Source organism: Centruroides vittatus, unplaced genomic scaffold (assembly GCF_030686945.1).
Source record: "Centruroides vittatus isolate TY-2023 unplaced genomic scaffold, ASM3068694v2 contig_874, whole genome shotgun sequence".
Lineage (NCBI taxonomy): Eukaryota > Metazoa > Arthropoda > Arachnida > Scorpiones > Buthidae > Centruroides > Centruroides vittatus.
The window spans coordinates 444,783-464,291 of record NW_027122566.1 but is presented as its reverse complement, the minus strand read 5'-3'; the positions used below and the strand labels follow the sequence as shown (position 1 = coordinate 464,291).

General features: G+C 29.4%; 1 protein-coding gene across 1 annotated transcript in view; it reads right to left on the bottom strand.

Annotated features, from left to right (window-relative positions):
* Positions 1-9,398: 9,398 nt before the first annotated feature.
* LOC136982891 (guanine nucleotide-binding protein G(o) subunit alpha-like) overlaps positions 9,399-19,509 on the bottom strand; it is a 102,275-nt gene continuing 92,164 nt past the window's right edge. The window contains exons 6-8 of the mRNA XM_067279448.1: positions 19,335-19,464; positions 19,072-19,225; positions 9,399-11,088 (exon numbers count right to left, since the gene is read on the bottom strand). Coding sequence (XP_067135549.1) covers positions 10,901-11,088; positions 19,072-19,225; positions 19,335-19,464 — 472 coding nt within the window. The 3' untranslated portion in view covers positions 9,399-10,900. The remainder of the gene's footprint in view (positions 11,089-19,071; positions 19,226-19,334; positions 19,465-19,509) is intronic.

The following is a 19,509-nucleotide window of genomic DNA, read 5'->3' as shown; positions in this document are numbered from 1 at the left end:
TGTCACCCTTTTTTTTAACTCTTTTATAAAACACTATTGAATTGTAATATCTTCGCACTCGAGCAACTTGAATGCTATATCGAATATGCGATGTCGCGACGTAGAAGTTTAGATTTAGAAAATAAATCATAACCATACGTCAGTACTACCACGAGATGCGGCCCTAGGAATATTTCTAGATGGTGCGAGAGATCTCGTGGCGTACGGTTAGCTGTTGACCTTTATTATTATTATTATTATTATTATTTTTTAGATAGTGGCTAGTCGAGCGGAGCTTAGTAGGAATTGTTAAATACAGCCTTTTCTGTCCTATCGAATTTCTTAAATAATTTTTAACTCGTTTTGAAACAGAGCAATCTTCTACACTGAAGCCGGACCCCTCCGAGTTACGGGCCCTAGACATTTGTCTACTTTGCCTATTCGATAATCCGGCCCTGGGTGGTGCCCATACGAGAGGTCAGTCGGGCCGCCATGTTCGCTGCCATAAGTAACATTAACCGAAATGGCGATCGCGCGATGATCGGAAGTCGCGTCGCTCTCTCCGCTCTCGTATCGCGTGTTTAACCCTCCGGGAGATGACCGTAGTCCGACGTCATGGTTTGCAGATTTTACCGCAAGATGGCAGTACTAGCAACTATGGTGCCGTCTTCATGAGTGCATTAAAAAAGTATGGTAAGTGAAAAAGTATGACAACTTTTTTATTTTTCGTCTCCGGTCCAAAAATAGGGTACCGTTGAACTCGTCTCGGTTCCCTGAGTTTCAATATATAATCAAAGTTCTGAAATTCCATAGGGAGTAATCTATAGTACACCCAAGAAAAGAAATTAATGTGATAGTTGCATTTGTTTTTCATTTAAAATTTTCTCCGTACGTGGATCAAATTACAAATAGCACGTACACATCAAGTTGGAACTTGTAAATTGCTCATGTATGTACTGTACTGTACGTCATACATGCATGTTTATACTCATCGCTATAAACGCAGCGACATAAAATAATAGGAATAGTTGTATTACATTTTTTATACTGTCGGTGTTTTATTAATATATAAAATTAGTGCAATGCGATTATATATTAAAAAAAATTTACATATATAATTACAGTAAATTAATAATAGTAAGGCTTACTGTTATTATTCCTTTGGATGGGGTCGCGAAATATTAATTTTATTTATATTTACTATTTGGGGATCGCGGAGCTAAAAAGATTGAGAATCGCTGCTTTAAAGTATTTTACAGAAGGAATCCTAATTTATATGAAATTCACACATATACAATTTAAATTATAAACAATTATCATTCACAGTATTATTAAAGAGGGGACCCGGGATCGAATCCGAACGGGTCGAATAATCCCCAGGAATTTTTCGAGGGAGTGGTCCGTTCGGATATGTCGGGCCCCGTCCCTCACCACCCGGTCGCCCCATTGTGGGCCTGGCCGAACCCATAATGGGCCTACTAAAAAAGGCCCTCTTAGTGCCCACAGGGCGGAAAGAGTTAAAAAAAAAAAAGTATTATTAAAGAGTTCTAACAAATACTACGAATTGTAATATAACTATTGTTTGGAATGCGCGACAGCATTGAAATAAGCTTGTTAAAATACATATTATTTCTGTTACATAGAACGAGTGAATTATTGCGTATAAAATTACTGCACATGATTATTGTGTATTTAAATACGATCAAGTTTTTAGTGAAATGTGTCAGAACACTGTTAAACAAATGCGAATAATCACAGAATGCCTACAAAAACGTATCGGTTCAACAATGCCGTATATTATCTTGGGTGTTATTAAAAATTATAGGATAATAAATGCTATTGAAACATATGATAAGTGTTTAATACATAATGACATATAAGTGTTTTTTGGGAAATCACACTGTAAAAAAGCCGTTTCGAAAAGCTTCAACGAAAACTATAATTTGTGTCTGATTAGTTTTTCAATGGACGAAAATAGGAAAAAATGTGTTCTAATAATTTTCGTTGCTGTTCAATCATTTAGAAACAAGTACTTAAATAATTTAGCATTTATGCATTTAACTTCAGTAGCAGTAATACATATGTTATATATAAATGAAACAGGAGTAAACTTTAATATTGAAATGAGAAAAGGGAAAAAGATAAGTTGCATGGAGATAATATGGATTTATAAAAAAGGGCAGAATTGGGAGTGGTTAAAGTATGGACATTCCTTGACATCCATAAGGAAATAAATAGTAAAGAACTTGTTGAATTAGTGAAAAACGAGGGAATAGGATTAGAGAATAGATTTTCTTTCCTCTTTGTAAAGACTTGAAGGGTGATAATAGTAAATGTGGACCAAAGGGGGATTGCTTGAGGTGCAAATAGAGTGGATGGTTATATTTGTAGAGTGAAAGGGAGTGGGAATGATTGCATTATTTGTCCTGCAGAGGACAAGAATTAGGAGCTAGTGTGAAGTAGCATGGTTTACAATATGTAGTGCCAAACCTGATACATTTTCTGACATTGATGTCTTGACACCTGAGGATAGGCTGGAAAGCACAATGGTACTGTTTAAATTTTAACAACTGATTCCAAAAAAAAGCAAATAGCAAGTAATACACTTATGCTGTTGAAGAAGCTGATTCAGATGAATCATATTAAACAATTTAATGCAATATTTAAATAAAAATTTTTAATAAAACACCTATGTTTTTGTTGTTTACACATTATATATTATAGTTAAATTTATGAAAGATGAATCGCATATTAAGTAAATTTTGCAAATAAAAGCTTGCATATATGAATTAGATTATTGGTGTGCACACTTTTTTAGTTGTGCCATTTTATAGTCTTTATCCCTTCTCATGACTCATATACAAAAATATTTCAACGTTAGCAGGAAAATAACAGGAACAATAAAGTTTTCTACAAATAGATTGCAAAATCTGAAAAATAAATGCATGTATGTATTTTAAACATTTGTTTACATATTTACTTTTATTGAAAAAGGGAAAAAGTTCTGTGTCCTAGTGTTTTTTGTGTCCCCACACTTCTGTTTCTACATCACCACATTAAATAAAATAATGTAATTTTCCAAATTAGATTATTTGCTATTTGTATTTATCTATAACATCGTAAAAATAAAATAATGTCTTTTCTAATATTGCTTTTTTATATAATTAAAAATTTTTTCTATTTTTATTTGTGTTTATAATATTTTAGGGAAAAAAAATAATACTAAACAAGTATAATAATAATCAAGAGTTATGACGGTTTATATGTATATTAAAAATTCAAAGTTTATGTTTTAATATAAGAATATCTTTATCCCTTGTGTAGATGTGTATCCAATGTATAGATGGTAATCTGAATATTTTGAAATAAAGATATAGATGTAACAATATTAAAGAGGGGATGATCATATTCATGTAGTTACTATGAATTTAAATAATACCAGATTATACTTTTTTAATATATGTTAAAATATTAAAAAGGTATAATCTACTATTATTTGAATATAATGGAAAGCTTAGATAGAATGAAAGATTGCTTTAAATATGTTCACTTCAATAAAGCAGAATTCAGATTTTTTACTATGAAAATTATAGTTTATTCATTATATTACATAAAATTACAAGACTTTCTATTCTATTTAACAAATTATAATTTTGGTTCCTCTAGTAAAAAAATATTATTTGAATCATTTGTTAATGGTGAATGATTTCAAATGATAGAGTTGATGCCAATCTGTCAGAAATGATATTGAATCATGATTGAATGATTCAATCATGTAGAAGCGAGTTAAATGATATGAAATGTTATAAAATGATCTTGTATTCAAAATTAAAATATATGAAAATATTATATGATATCAATTGATGCCAATTAACAATATTGAGAGTGTGACATCAGATGATATCATTTGGCAAATGTTCAGTTTATTAATAATTATTAAAGTATTATTTGATTTTATATTACTTTACATTTCAAAAGTATATTAATATCAATTTATCAATACAAAGTAGTTATTGTACCATTTTATATCAACTGATCACTTAAAAATGTTTTTGTCAGTGTCAATAATTGACATCAATTAGTAATATGAACCAAAAATCATTTCATCAATTGATAAATTACATCATCCCACATCATTTAGAAGTGATGAGATTATATTTTTATTAGGGTTATTCTATGAAAAAAATTCTTATGTTGTTATCCTTTTGAATTGTTCTACTCACAATTCCTTCAGATTGGGGTGATAATACTAAAATTCTTTAATTAATTGATCTGATGAAGATCCAGAGGGATTGAAAATGTTAGTCTTTATATTGGCGAGGACATATTGCAGTTTTATCTTAGAAAGTTCTTTAAAAGATTTTAGCCTTTTGAATTGTTAATTTTATTTTCCCAGTTGTTATAAAACAGAGGGAAAGTATGGCAATCTATCAAAAAAATGACTTCCCGAGATTTTTTTATTTTTGGACTTGGGCCTTAAAATGTTGAAAAATGCAAAAAAAAAAAAAAAAAAAAAAGTTTCAGGTTTGTTCTGTATGTGTGGGGGGCACAATTTCATTCACTCACTTTGAAGCTTAATAATTCCTGTGCTTTTTGCCAAAAATTTCTGAAATTTTGCAGAGAGGTTTGTGTATTAGGAAGAAATATTTCTAGAAATTTTCAGGAAAATCAGACCATTGATTCAAGAGATATTAAGGAGGTGAGGCTATATCTCAGAAAGCTTTCAAGTTATATAATTTTCTTTTAGTTGTAAAATTTTTTAATATACCAAAAAAATAAATGTCTTTGAGATTAACAACATAAAAAAGATTTATCATAATTTTCATCAAAATTAGACTGAAAGGTCTTTTATATGTTGAAGAAGGCGTGGAGGATAATATTTTTAAAATAGTTTATTTTGTTTTATAAGTAATCATTTATATTAATAATTTTATGTAAATCTGAAAAAATTAAGATAATGGTAGCAATTATTAGGGATGAAAAAATAAAGAATGCCAGAAAAGTCCAGCAACAACATAGTCAGCTTTTTATTACTATTCTTTAAAGTATTTCTAGTTGATCTATTTAAAAAGCATGTAAAATGATGCAATAAAAATTTGAAGTTTAAAGTTTGTATTGTGTGAACATTAGTGAGGTTAAGGCCGAAGTTTTCAACGCAAAAACGTGTACGTCGGACGTTTGGCGCTGCTTTCCTGTAAGTCTAGAAGTTTGACAATGGCGTTTGGAATGTTGAGCATGATTCCACTGACTTTCCAAACACCATTGTCAAACTTCTAGACTTACAGGAAAGCGGCACTGAACGTCCAAAGTATACATTTTCGCGTTGAAAACTTCGGCCTTAACCTCGCTATTGTTTTTTGGAACTTTATACAGTTTTTTACTTAGAAGAAAGAAATAGCTTTTATTTCTTTAATATGTTAATTCAAATTATATATAACTAAACATAACTTTTCAAGATTTTTTTTCAAAGTAATATCATCAAGAATACTTGATAAAAAAATTGATATTCAATCAGAAAAATATGTAATGGTTCATATAATTATAAAATTATGAATTATGTTGTAATCAACTTTGCATAAATTATGAAGTTGTCTTTAGTGAATATATTAATTCCTTCCATGCCATTTTGCACCAAAATTTTTCCAATTTTTTGACTAAAAGGTTTGAATTTCTATAATGTAAATAAATTTTAAAATTTGTAGAATTTTATATTAATTAGTTTTGAAAGTATAGTCCATAAAATATATGCCAGTATGTCCAGTCCAAAAGCCCCTACACTAATTTTTAGTGGTCTGTTACTAAATTTGATTTATCATGAAATCATATACAGTGATCTTTTTCATTTTAAAAATTACTGCCGGTATGCACATATGGTGATTGAACACAGAATTTCTTTTACCGAGTGGCTGCTGATACTACATATTGATTATCGATACTTTTTATGCTATCTTCTGCTATGTCCTTGAACAAATTCTGGTATGTTTTTGGAATTTTTACACATTACTTTGCCTTGAATGATATAATTTTTACTATATCTTTCTTATATAAAACATTTTAATAAAGAAAACTGTTATGTTGAATCTCTTTTCTTAAATAGAAAAATTGTTTTATTTTATTAAATTTCACATTCAAAGATAAGTCAGAAAAATAATGCTATGAACAATTGTTTTGGGAAATTTTGTTATTGTATTTTGTTAAAATTCTTATGGAAACAAAACCTCACCCAAATTATCCTATTTGTATCAATATTAATATTTTCACATTAATCTGACAGCAGAAGAAAGAACTGAAAGCAATTGAACAGATATAATTACAAAATACTGATTGAAAATAATTGTAAGTTTCAAGATGATTCCAATTCTGTATTACTTTCTGTGAATATATAAATGAATAATTTATTAAATAATTATAACTATCATGTCATTTTATCTTAGATTACACAATACATCCATTTCACTATATATATTCTGGAAAACAATATGAACTGTCATTTACAGGTTTGAAGTTTTTTAAAACATCTTATCTTCATCTAATGATTTATTGATTTTGAATTTGATTTCTAAATAACTTTCAAACATGTATTTAGCAAGATAATTTTAGAAAAATTTGGGAAATTTAAATTAAGTTGTGAATACACCTATTTCTTGAAGTCATGTGATATATAGTCAATTTCAAGAACCATGTAAATAGTTCTCTTTTGCAGTTTCTTAGTTTAATGTAAATACAGTAGAGCATCATTTATCCGAATCAATTGGGGATTGGGGTTGTTTGGATAACTTATTTTTCGGATAACCGATTATGTACGAAAAAATATATTAACCTATCCCATGTTGAAATTTTTCTCCGTTGCGGTAAAATCGACGAAAATTTTTATAATAATCGTGGCTATTGTATCGTTAAAAATTATTTCTTTATTTTGTACAAACAAAATAAATATATTGAAAAATATAAAAACAAAAAAAAAAAAAAAAATTATACTTTAGAAGATAATCTAGTATAAAAAACGTTCAATTCAGCACGACTCAGTCCGACTGGAAAGCTTTCGGTTGATCGGCTTTCGGATAAACGACGCTCTACTGTATTAATGTAGAGCATTCCAAAATATTTTTCGCACATCTAGATTCTGAAAACTGTTATAAAATATCAGTTGAAATATGTAAAAGCGTGCATTATATTGTACAAGATTATTTTGAAATATTGATAATTTCCAGACAAAGAATATTTGGACTAATTCTGGGAATACGTTTAGCATAAAAATTTACAAAACTTGGCCTCAACTGTGCAAATAAATGACTGCTAATTTCAGGAAGCCAACTTTTATTAATTAAAAAAAATGTTTTCTGTCAAGATCTACCCATCCTCAGCTTAGTCTTAATATTTAACAGATATTTTGTATATTCTATGCCATAATATTCTAAGCTTTTAAATATTAAGATTGTAAGCTGTAGTGGTCAGATCTTTACTGAAAACATTTCTTTTAATAAAAGTTAGCTTCCTGAAATTAGCAGTCATTTATTTATTTATTTAGAAATGTGTTGTACAATTAATACTAATATTAGGTAATTACATTCACTAGACAGGAATGAGGAGAAATGAAGGAAAAGAGAAAAGATAAGCAGAGAACAAAGATGATAATACAAACATCCACTTTTATTTGTTCTTCAAAATTCCCTTTGAATTTCAATGGTATTTTCTAATGAATTGGTAATAAATTATATTTTGCTCAGATAAACTAACAGAATTATAATAATTAAATTATCAAAATACTGTAATTGAAAATTTTAAACAATGTGTTTTGAATTATATGCATGTATGAACTTATGTTCTGAAGGATGCAATTTCTAGAATTAATTCAAATGAGTGTTTGAATATTTCTGTTGTTCTTTTCCTTCTTTTTTGAATATTTATTTTATTTACTTTCTTGAGTGTACTTCTCAATTTAACTAGTTTTAAAATAAATCAAATATAGATTTGTATTCAGTTTGTGATTAGTTAGAATTATTCATGAAAACTACCAAATTACTAACATAATGTTTGTTACAAATATTAAGTGATCTTCTGACATTATCTGAAGTAACATCTGAAACAAAAGTTAAAGAGCATAATTAGAACTTGAATAATAAAATAAATTTTAAAAAATCTTAAATTGTTAATGTTAATTTTCAGTCTTTTTGTCTTTGCAAATTTCTGAGAGGTGGGATATTTTCTTATTAATCTATAATAATTCTGTAAAATAACAGTATTTGTCTAACATATTACACATTCTCTATAACATTTAAAATAATAATAGTTTTTTGTTTTATATCAACTTGTTTGGATAATTGGAGGATATTTTTGAAAAGTATGCACTTCTTGCATTTATTTTCTTAAATAAATTTCTTAAATTATTAAATATTCAAATTATACAAAACATCATAAAAAGAAAAAGCATAAACGATTTAAAATTATTGTACCATACATGAGAGGTTAACAGGAATTTTTAATCAGATGGTCACAGCAATGGTGACAATTATTGACAGTTTAGAAAAGTATAGTCAGATTGTTCTTATAGTAAATTATTAGATAGATTTTATTATTAAAAATTTTTTAAAAATAAATTATATTATTTGTATGTTAATGTTTAAAAAGTAATTTTTTACAGTGTTTAGAAAATTAATGTATGAAGAAATATTTTTAAAAAAATTTTAATTACTTAATACATTTTCATTTTCTTATTTGGTTAAAGTAATTAATGATTTTAAATAGAATAGTTAAATTTTAATTTTTCTGTTCTGTACAAGAATTTCTCACCAATAAACACTTTTCATCTTTAAGATATTATTTGTCGGAAAATCTACGCTCTATAATAATTGAAAAATCAGTTTTTATAAATAATTATAATTATAATTTGCTTTTTTTATGATATATTTCTTTATTTTATTACTATTAAAATTAAATGATTAGTTTAATAGTGTATATCAAAAATTATATTATTAAAATGATAAATTGTGCTTTTCGATAGAACTGAATCAATTTCACCACACAACAAAATTGTAATGAATTTGTTAATCAATGAAAAATATAAGCTAAATATAACTTTCAGTATTTATAATGAAGAAACTTTCATTACATATCAGTCTGAAAGTTTCTTCATTAACTGATTTTATGATGGAAATCTTAAAGAAAAAATGTGTTTAATTGTAAAAATTTTGATTTAGTTTAAAAATGTACTTTATATTTTCTATTTGAAGTTCTTTTTTGTATTAAACTGCTAACTATAACTGTTTTGATTAATAAACTGAAATTAAAAATGAAATATATCACATGATTTTTATCTTTGTACAGTGAGTTAATATCTTGTGAATATATTAATTTTAATTTAGAAAAATAAATGTTATTTTAAAATGAATTATTTTGTAATAAAACACCAAATATTGATGTAATTTTGTGATTAGAAATATTTTAATTGCCAGACCAGATAAAATAGTAATGGACAGCACAGGGAGCAGTTGCCTTACTTCATACACAAGAATTTCTATTTACGATGACTGTCATTACATCATTTAACACGAAACTAGAAATTTTTGCTTGTATATTGAAATAAGTACTTTTACAATTAAACCAGCCAATTTCAGTTTTGTAAAATACCACACAATAAGGACTGCACTATATTCATCCATTAAATACAGAAGCACCATAACCAAGCAAAGACTAATGACAACAGACATGGCAACTTCATAGACAGAGAGGTATTTTGGTCATTGTGTAGATCCTATTCTTGTGTAAATATCGAAACATCTGATGCATTCTTTGTGGTAATCATATGAATAATTCAATGACTAATGGTTTGCTAATACGATAAAAGCAGCTGCACCATGTTGTGCAATTGTGCAGTTCGTAAGACCTCACTGTCATTGAAGAATACCATGTTTTCTTTGTAAGACATCAATAGGCTACAAGGTAAGTGTGCAGATACTGCATACCTGATACAAGAATAATACACAGAACAATATTTGGCAATAATAAATTGTGCCAAAACATGAACTTGTGGCACACTAATTGACATGGGCTCCCTGTGTTTGATGCCCAGACACAATCACTCTTGGAAGTTGCAGGAATGATTTTGCAGCAATACAACCAGGAGGGGTTAAGAAGGAAGAAGAAATAGTAGTTAACTAGTTGGTACTACTTGTGAGCTGTCTTGATTTGTTTAATCTTGAACACTGCTTGCCTGATATAATGCTGTTCATCCTAGAGTTAAATTCCACATAGATATTGTAACAGCTAAAATTTGTCTTATGCGACATCTTCAAAAGAGTTAAGATCGCATAATTCATTACCCTAGATAATTCATGGAATTCACAGGCATCATACTTGGAATTGTCTTCGCTATCATTGTTCCGATGTTGATAGTTTTTCCAGGATTTAAATCTTGTCAAACACACAAATGCATGTATTGTCATATCACTGCATGTATAATCACATGCTTTGTAAAGAATAAGAGAAATACAATAACTGAGGGTATCAATAAATACCCCTACTCACAGTAGATGCACTCACCCAATGAACAGCATGATTAATACAACATAGAACAGACAAATAACACTGATTACAAAAAGGCACACTTCAGGCTTGGGGCTCTAAACCTGAAGCAGAACCTTTTTGATTTTATATGACATCCATTAAATATTTAAACTATTTTCACATGACTAGTAATTCTAGGAATTTTTTTTCTTACAAACAGATTGTTTAAATCACAACAATGTAATTTGCCACTTTATGTAGAAATAAATGATTATACAAAATAATAATGGGACTTAGGGAGAAAGGAGAGTGCAATACTGTTACTTTGAGGTGACAAGCAAAATACCATAGATGAAAGATCAGGAAATGTTAACTTCTTTTGTGGCATGTGATTGATCTTAGAAATGATGGTTTGAGATCAATATAATCCACATCCTCTCAAATTATTGGCAATGATTACATCAGTAACGGCATCAAATACAAACTGAATATTTGTGGTATCTGTGGCACAAGTCATGTGGCAGTAGATTTCCTTAGTTGTGGACTTATTTTTTGCCTCAAACTGAGCTTGAATGTATGCTGCAGCTTCACCATATTCTTGTGCACCTAAATTATTAAAAATTTATTCATTTATATTTAAATATATAAATAAGTTACAATTTAATAAATTTTATATACATATAATAAAAGAAACTTATAGAAAGGGACCATCCATTAATTAAGTTTACAATTTTTAGTCATTTTTGACCCTCTCCCATCTTGTGTACAATGATTGATTCCCTCAAATTCCCTCCTTTTTAATTACACGTATGATAGTTAACAGATCCTCTTGATATGGAAGAGGTAACTCAGAAAATATTTGCAGAGCTTTTTTAACTGATAATTTATTCAAATATCTTGTAAGTAGGCTTATAAAAACAAATTTTTATATCACTAATACCACTACAAAAAGAACATTTAGACAATACCTCAACCCCTTCCCTTTCTATTGTGTACAATGATGTACAGTACATTTCCAACCTCCACCCTCAAACTATACATATAATTAATGGACAGCCCCAAACAATACTGATACTATAGTATCTAAGAACTAGCAGATAGGCCCGGCGTTGCTCGGGCAAAAGTAATGATAGCGAAGATTAAGATTATTACGTTATAGTCACAGAAGAAAAAGAGTAATTTCATCAACAAACTAAATATTTCTAAAGAAAGGTCGAATTTGAGAATCGAATATTCTAATATTGTTCAATTTTCATGACGTGTTCTGATTATATCGTTCGATTTTCATCGAATGTCCTAAAAAAGAAAAGTCGAGAAAAACCAAAGTAATCTGTTTAAATTTGAAAATCGAATATGTTCTAACATATTACTCTTTTCCTTTTTTTTCCTCCAGCGCCCGTAAATCTTGCATGTCGCTTTCTCTTGTTCTCCATTGTTACTTAACACTTCCATTGTTGATGGAAGTGTTAAGCCTTAATCCTGTCCCTCTCCCCGTGGGGAGGAATTTCGAAAAATCCCTTCTTAGTGTGCGTTTTCATGATGTACCGTAACTATGTACCAAATTTCAACTTTCAACTCTTAACCGTTTGGGCTCTTAACATTTCCATTGTTATGTAACACTTCCATTGTTAACACTTCATTGTTGACACTTCCATTGTTACTTCACACTTCCATTGTTGATGGAAGTGTTAAGACTTAATCCTGTTCCTCTCCCCTGTGGGGAGGAATTTCGAAAAATCCCTTCTTAGTGTGTGTTCTCGTGACATACCCTAACTGCGTACCAAATTTCAACTTTCAACTCCTAACCGTTTGGGCTCTGCGCTTATTATTATTACTATTATTATTATTATTATTATCATCAACTCATCTCGATTATATATATAGATACATTAATAAAGTTTTGAAAATTTATATAATTTTTTTAGGAAATATATTATTTAAAATATTTTTACTTAGGTAAGTGTAATTATTTTTCCAATATATTTTAAGCATGTCTTTGGTTCTTGCTAAATGCAATTAAAAACACAGAAATTTTATGAAATTACAATTTGTACTTCATTAATTAAACAATAAAATCATAAAATTTGAATGGAAAGACTCATTCATAAGAAATTTATTGGTAAATGTTAGTTTTTAACTGTCAAATGATCATTTAAATTATTGATTAAAATGATGAATTTAGCAAATCTTCAAATTTTTATTTATTTTTATATTTTACGATTTTAAGATGCTTTCTGAGAGAGTTTTTAACATGTAAGATATAACATCTGCATCCACTGTGAACAAAATAATTTATCAAGATATGTGTGAAAGCCTGGACCTGATGGAATTTTTGAATAAAATTTTTCATTGATTAAATAAAAAAATTGTTAAAACTTTTCCAACGATTATTAAATGCAAAGGATGTGATTGTATCCTTCACCCTAGAGTCACTTCCTTTTCCAAGGTGATACATCTAATGTGTTACCAGAAATATAACGAATAAATTGCTATTGGACATGGAGATATACTTTACCAAAAAAGGGCAATAGAAGAAAGAAGGGAGGACCTCCAAATAAAAGACAATGTCTGATGACGAGATGGGAGTTTGTCCATCATCACTGAAAGTTTGTCCTCTCTGGAACTGTACTAGAACTTGGATACCTTACACCCATCGACCTTACCATACTAGGATACCTCCCCAAAAACACTCCTGTTTCCTGAACAATCCATTTACCTATTATCAAGAGCCTTCCATCAAGTTGACCTGCCATCAATCTGTCAAGTCATGAACTGATCAGCAATGAGGAACATCCTCAGATTATCTACATGGTATTTATCCGTCCACGAATCTGTGTAAATTCTCTATCAAGACTAGGACTCACGAGAATAGTTACAATAGCCTTTAATATAATATACTACATGATTGCCAATAACTAATGTTCAACCTTTCAATTGTAAATAGTCTATATTCAGCCTATTGTAAATAGCTTATGATAAATAAACATGTATTGTGTTTTGTAATTGAGTTGTAGAGTGCACTTCTTTTGCTCAATCCATCTCCATCCCGAATCTGAGCACCTACAGAAGCGACCGCTTGCACAATAAATGAACTCAATGGCCAATAGAGGTTCTATGTCTGTCCTTAAAGACACAATGGTGTCAGTCCTGATGACTTTGTCATTGCCATTGCAATGTCGACCCTTTGGTCCCGTGGTGTAGAAGCATAGGGGGCACTTTGCACATTATCACATATGCAAGCCAAAATGAAAAAAAAGACAGCTGTTCATCACCTCATTACAACCCACAACATGAACAGAAAGATGAGTGCTAGGAAATCATATAAGCATCACTTGACTGGTTCTAACAGCAAATATATGGCTACATTAGACAAGGAATATATCTATCTCAAATTGTAATGGAGTTCACAGGATTTCTACATTCAACTTAGGCAAGAAGTACTAGAAAGTTGGACTATGAAATGCCCTGAAAGATGGCAAGATGGATTCAAAGTAGTCAGAGTTAGCAAAGATAAGGTGACCAGACATCCCACATTGTCCCATTTATCCTGCTAGGATACCTACATGTCCCACTTTCCATTCGGAGAATGAAAATACAAGGCAACAGGCTCAACAAGTAGACCTCATTGCCATATTACAGTCCATCCATAATGTGTTTACATTTACAGCAGGCTATGCATCATAGTGGAAGTGTGTGCTGAAGTATGTTGCTGCACCATGAGGGAATGAGCTTCTGTTGGAAGGGAAGAGTTCCAGGAACAGTTAATTTCCATGCTGGGTGAGCAGCCTATGGATAAGGAACATAAAACTAAAAGTGTGCAGGGATGTTTTAAGTTTAACATATGGGTGAACCTGGCATTTGCTGGGGGCCTCAAAATGACATTATACAGTAAAGACCAGTTAAGATGTTCTCTTGCCTAAGTTGTTCAAATTCTGAAGTCCTGCCATTCTGCCCATAAGACATGTTAAAAATTCCTGCATAAGATGTTACAAAATAATGGTCCCATGAAAAATTTTTTACCCCTTAAAATGATCATGTCAGTGACTAATAGTGTTTCTCAGAAGTTGCATGAATAGGGATGGCAATGAAGAGTGACATAATGTTTGATTATTGAAATAGGGAATTAATACCAAAATTTACAAAGTTGATTAGTTTAATGGCCCAATGCTAATAAATTTTAAAATTAAAAGTTTGAAAAGTTAGATTACAAATGAAATTCATTAAGTTTTATTGCAGTTCAACAGTTAAAATGATTTCTAACTGATTTTCTCACCTGTTTAATGTTCAGAAATTGAAATTATGCTTTTGATTGGCTGATGAATTTCAGCGGTAAACAATTTTGAATTTCAATTCAAAATTTTGTATACTTATTTGTCTTGGCAACCATTATCAACTGAATTCAAAAACTATTCCTTCTCAACATATTAAATTTGTTGCTGTGATTAGTTAGAAAAAATAGTTAGTTGATTAATAGTGGTTTTAAAACAGTATAAATAGGCAGTTTCTGTCTGATATCTACTTTCCAATGAAGTTCTGTGCCATCTCATATACACACTTTGCAAGTATATATATATAATATATATATATATATTTATATATATTTTATTTATTTATATACCATACATACATACAAGAAAGACATTGGCCCTACACAAAGTGTTTAGCCAGCAGAAAAGAGGTAAAGGAAAGGGGAGGGAGAGGAGATAGACAGTAGAGAAAGATAGTATTCCTCTGAACGGTGTACATATGGCTACAGTACCCTCTATGTTTGATGTTGGCATGCAGTTTTTATGCTGCAAGGCTGTAGTCCCCCAAAGGGTCTAAAAGAAAATCTGAGTGAAGCAAACACCAATAAATGAGTGCCCCCATGAATAGCTAAGAATAAGTGTCAAAACATAACTACCAAGTTATACAAGGGATACCTGTTTTTCAATAGATCTACATGTCAATTCTATTTGTATCATTAGACTGCAATTTGAAAAAAAATTGAAGACCTATAATTTTCCACTGTTGTCCATCCATCCATCTGTCTTTCCTTAATCTCAAGAATGGAATTAGATAAATGAAATATGAGACCAGATATGGAAACCTTCGGACAGAGGCCGCGATTGACTATATATGAACTTCCAGTTTCTCCCAGAAGTCACATTATTTCAATTCAAAACATTTCCCCTGAAAGATGTTAGATAGATGATCAGCATGACTCTATAGTTAAAGGAAAAGTTTGATGTACAGGGGAAAGATACTACTAATTTGAGGTGAGGACATATATTTGAAATGAAATAAATTAAAAATATGATTCAAATTGCAGCTTGGCATTCTGATAATCTCACAATAAATAATTGCTTGTTCCATATTCATTTATATTTGGCACTTTGCCAGGCAACATACATTATTTTTGATAAAAATGATGATTGCTCAAATAATATAAACAAAAATTAAATTATTCCAAACATTTATTTATTCAGCTTTAAAAAATCCTATACTTTAATAAGTGATATATAGTTTTATTTTAAATACATTCAGATTAGGCTTGTATATTTTAAATACATTGTTTAAAATATGTAAAAATGTGTTTGCTTTTAGAACTTTTAACAAAATTCTTTATTTTTTAAATTACCAACTTTGTTTTTTGGATTTCAACACAAAAAATATAAGGCTGTTATTAATATAAATATAATGAGCAATTATGTATTGTGACAGTGTTACAATGCCTGGCTGCAATTTTTAATCATATTTTAAATTTATTTAATTTAAAATATATGCTCTCCACTTCAAATTAGTACTGTAGTGTCTTGCCCCTGTACATCATACTTTTCTGTTAGCATGGTCAGTGGCGGCCCTAGCCAGGTTTTCAGGTACTAGTTATCTACCGTTTTAGTGTATCTACCGTGCTGTATGTTGAATCAGACATACAGCACGGTAGATACACTACGGCCCTAGTGACATACGCATCGGAAGAGGAGATAACGGCGGACCTGCATGTAGCAAAAATCATTATACCCAGCTATAACCCACAGCAATTGAAATGGCTAGAAGCCATGGAGATATTTAAGGCGGGATTACGTAGCATGTGCATTAATCATAAGGAAGAAATGATTCTATCCAGTGCATGGCAGGTTTTGATAGAAAACTGCGTTTAAAGGGAGGAGCATGGATCACGCGCAATACAACTATCCAGCCGTTGCACGCAATAATATTCGGAAAAGAAATTCAAATCAAATGTTTATTCAAACATTAACAGCCTATACGATGAAGCCTGAAGAAGAGCCCAGGAGGAGCTGTGAAAACGTTTGCAAGTCTAAAAATAGATCAACTCTGGTTAACAGGTTCGAAGAATTTATTTATTTACTTATTTTACCAGTGTGTGAAGAGATTATAATAAGCATTTAATTTCTAGTTTTCTTTTATTATTTTATATAAGATTTCTTTTTAATAATCATACATAAAATATTACAGTTTGTTAGCAGTTTTTAATGGTTAATTGTACATTGAGATTATTGTTGACATTAACATTTAAATTTTTTAATATCTTTTGTCTTAAAATTCATCATTCAACAGCTCTAATATACAAAATTATAATCATTATTTAAATAAAATTATATACAAAATGTCTTGTTCAAATGTAGCATTTTAACTTTAGGTATATAAATCAAAGGACCACAAATCTCTTATTGTTAGCAACTAGATTACATCATATAAGTTTTTCAAGACTTTAAAATTCTTAATAAATATATTGATTATAATTAAATTCTCAATATGTAGGCCTAGAGAGTTAGTGGATAAAATTATTTTAATATATAAATTAATCCTGAAATGTCAATGATTTTTAAATAGAAGTATTTGAAACTTGTTATAAAGTTTATTTTAAATTTAACATATGTATTAAGTTTTTTAGATAGAGTTGTTGTTGTTGTTATTATTATTATTATTATAATTAAATATTAAAATAAACAAATACTTAGATTTAAGTTATTATTAAAATATTATAATTTTAAAATAACAGTCTTCTGATCAGAAATACTGGAGTGAGAAATGAACCATCACAAACAAAATCTTTTTTACCAGTATTGAACTTAAGCTAAACTTCCGAACATTTTCAGTCTTCACCAAGGCCTGCTTCAGGTGCTGAACTAAACCGGCTTCCTACTTGGACCGTTATAATGATGCTGTTCGATTTTAAATATTGTATATATTACATTTCGCCCTTCTGCCCGACTCCATTCAAATTCCTCAAACAGGTATCTCCACAAATGCGCGATAGTCTCACCGTCTTTAAAGTTAATACAGTTGCCTCTTAAGTTGGTTTTAAAAATCTCCAAGGCCTCCAGATGGTGAATATGATCTATTTGAAAAACCTGTCTAATTAATCTGGTATTCTGGAAGTCCACCTGAACTTCTGGGTCGGTGGCATACATAGACAAGGCAATGGTGTGTCTGTTGTTTGTAAGGTCGGAACAATGTTCACATATCCTTTTTCGAGTTGAATGTATCGTTGAGCCAATATAAATTAAGTCCCTTTGACATCTATCATCCCTGAGGGGAATGGAGTAAACCCCTGGGGCTCTGCTAAGATCTACTTTATCTTTTGCATTGCGTAGCAGCTTGTAAATTGTGCTTGCATGGGGAAAGTTGGTTGGCGTAGGCACGGGCCAAACTATGAACCATGCCTCTTTTGTAGCTGTGTTCAACAGCTATATTTTCTATACGTTGAAGCTCGAGCAGGGTGTCGTGCTGTTGGTGTGATGAATAAAGACCCAGTTAGTTCAGCACCTGAAGCAGGCCTTGGTGAAGGTCGAAAACGTTCGGAAGTTTAGTTTAAGTTCTGGTAAAAAAGATTTTGTTTGTGACGGTTTATTATAATTTTATTATTTCTTTACATAAATTGTAATAATAAATGACTTATAATGAATTTTTATTAAAAAACAATACTTTTATCATCATCAAGATCGAACTTCATTCCCTAATTTTAAAAAGTTAATTAAAGTATAATAAAATCTTATCAAAGATAAAATGTATCAGTATATTATAATGTAAATCTTGCCTAGCAAGAAAGATTTAGTTAAATTTGTAAGCATTAAATATATTGTCTTAAATATCTACAAAATAAAATCAGTTTAATGTGTTAGTAATATAATACGTAATTTACTGTGTAAACTACAAAATTTTAAATCAATATCATAATCCTTATTGTATCTGTAATAAATCTATTTATATATTATAAATATTATAAAGTAATAAAAAATATCTTGTAAATATTCATATCAATTGTCACAGAAAAGATACAAATCACCATTTTATTCATAATATAATTTCTATTTTATATATATTGAACAAAACTTCATAGTTCATATTTCATTTTTATTTATTAAAAAAATTAATGGATTGCTTATTAATTTTTAAATTTTTATAAAAGAATAGTATCATATCAATTTAAGTATTGAGATCTAGTTTCATATATTAAAATTCAAAATAACTTTTTTTAAATATTTCAATTATTATAAAATTAACTAAAAACAAATAATTTTGTTTGAAGTAATTCTTTTTTGACATAATTTAAATTAAAAATGGAATATATTAAATATTTACCAGTATATTCAGGAAAACAAATAGTGAGAGGTGATTTTTTGATTTTCTCTTCAAAAAGATCTTTCTTATTGAGAAATAAAATGATAGAAGTATCAGTGAACCACTTGTTATTACAGATTGAGTCAAACAACTTTAAACTTTCCTGCATGCGATTCTGAAAATTAAATGTCATTTTGAGAATTAATTTATGAAAAAATAAATATTGTAAAAAGTAACATGTAAATTTTTATATTTCTAACAAATTTAAATTTAAATTAACTCACAGTAGTCTCATCTTCATGCAAAACTTGATCATATTCACTCATAGCTACACAGAATATAATTGCTGTTACATCTTCAAAACAATGAATCCATTTTTTCCTTTCAGATCTTTGTCCACCCACATCAAATAATCTGAAATACAAAGTTATATGAAAATAGATTATTTTAATTTTAAAT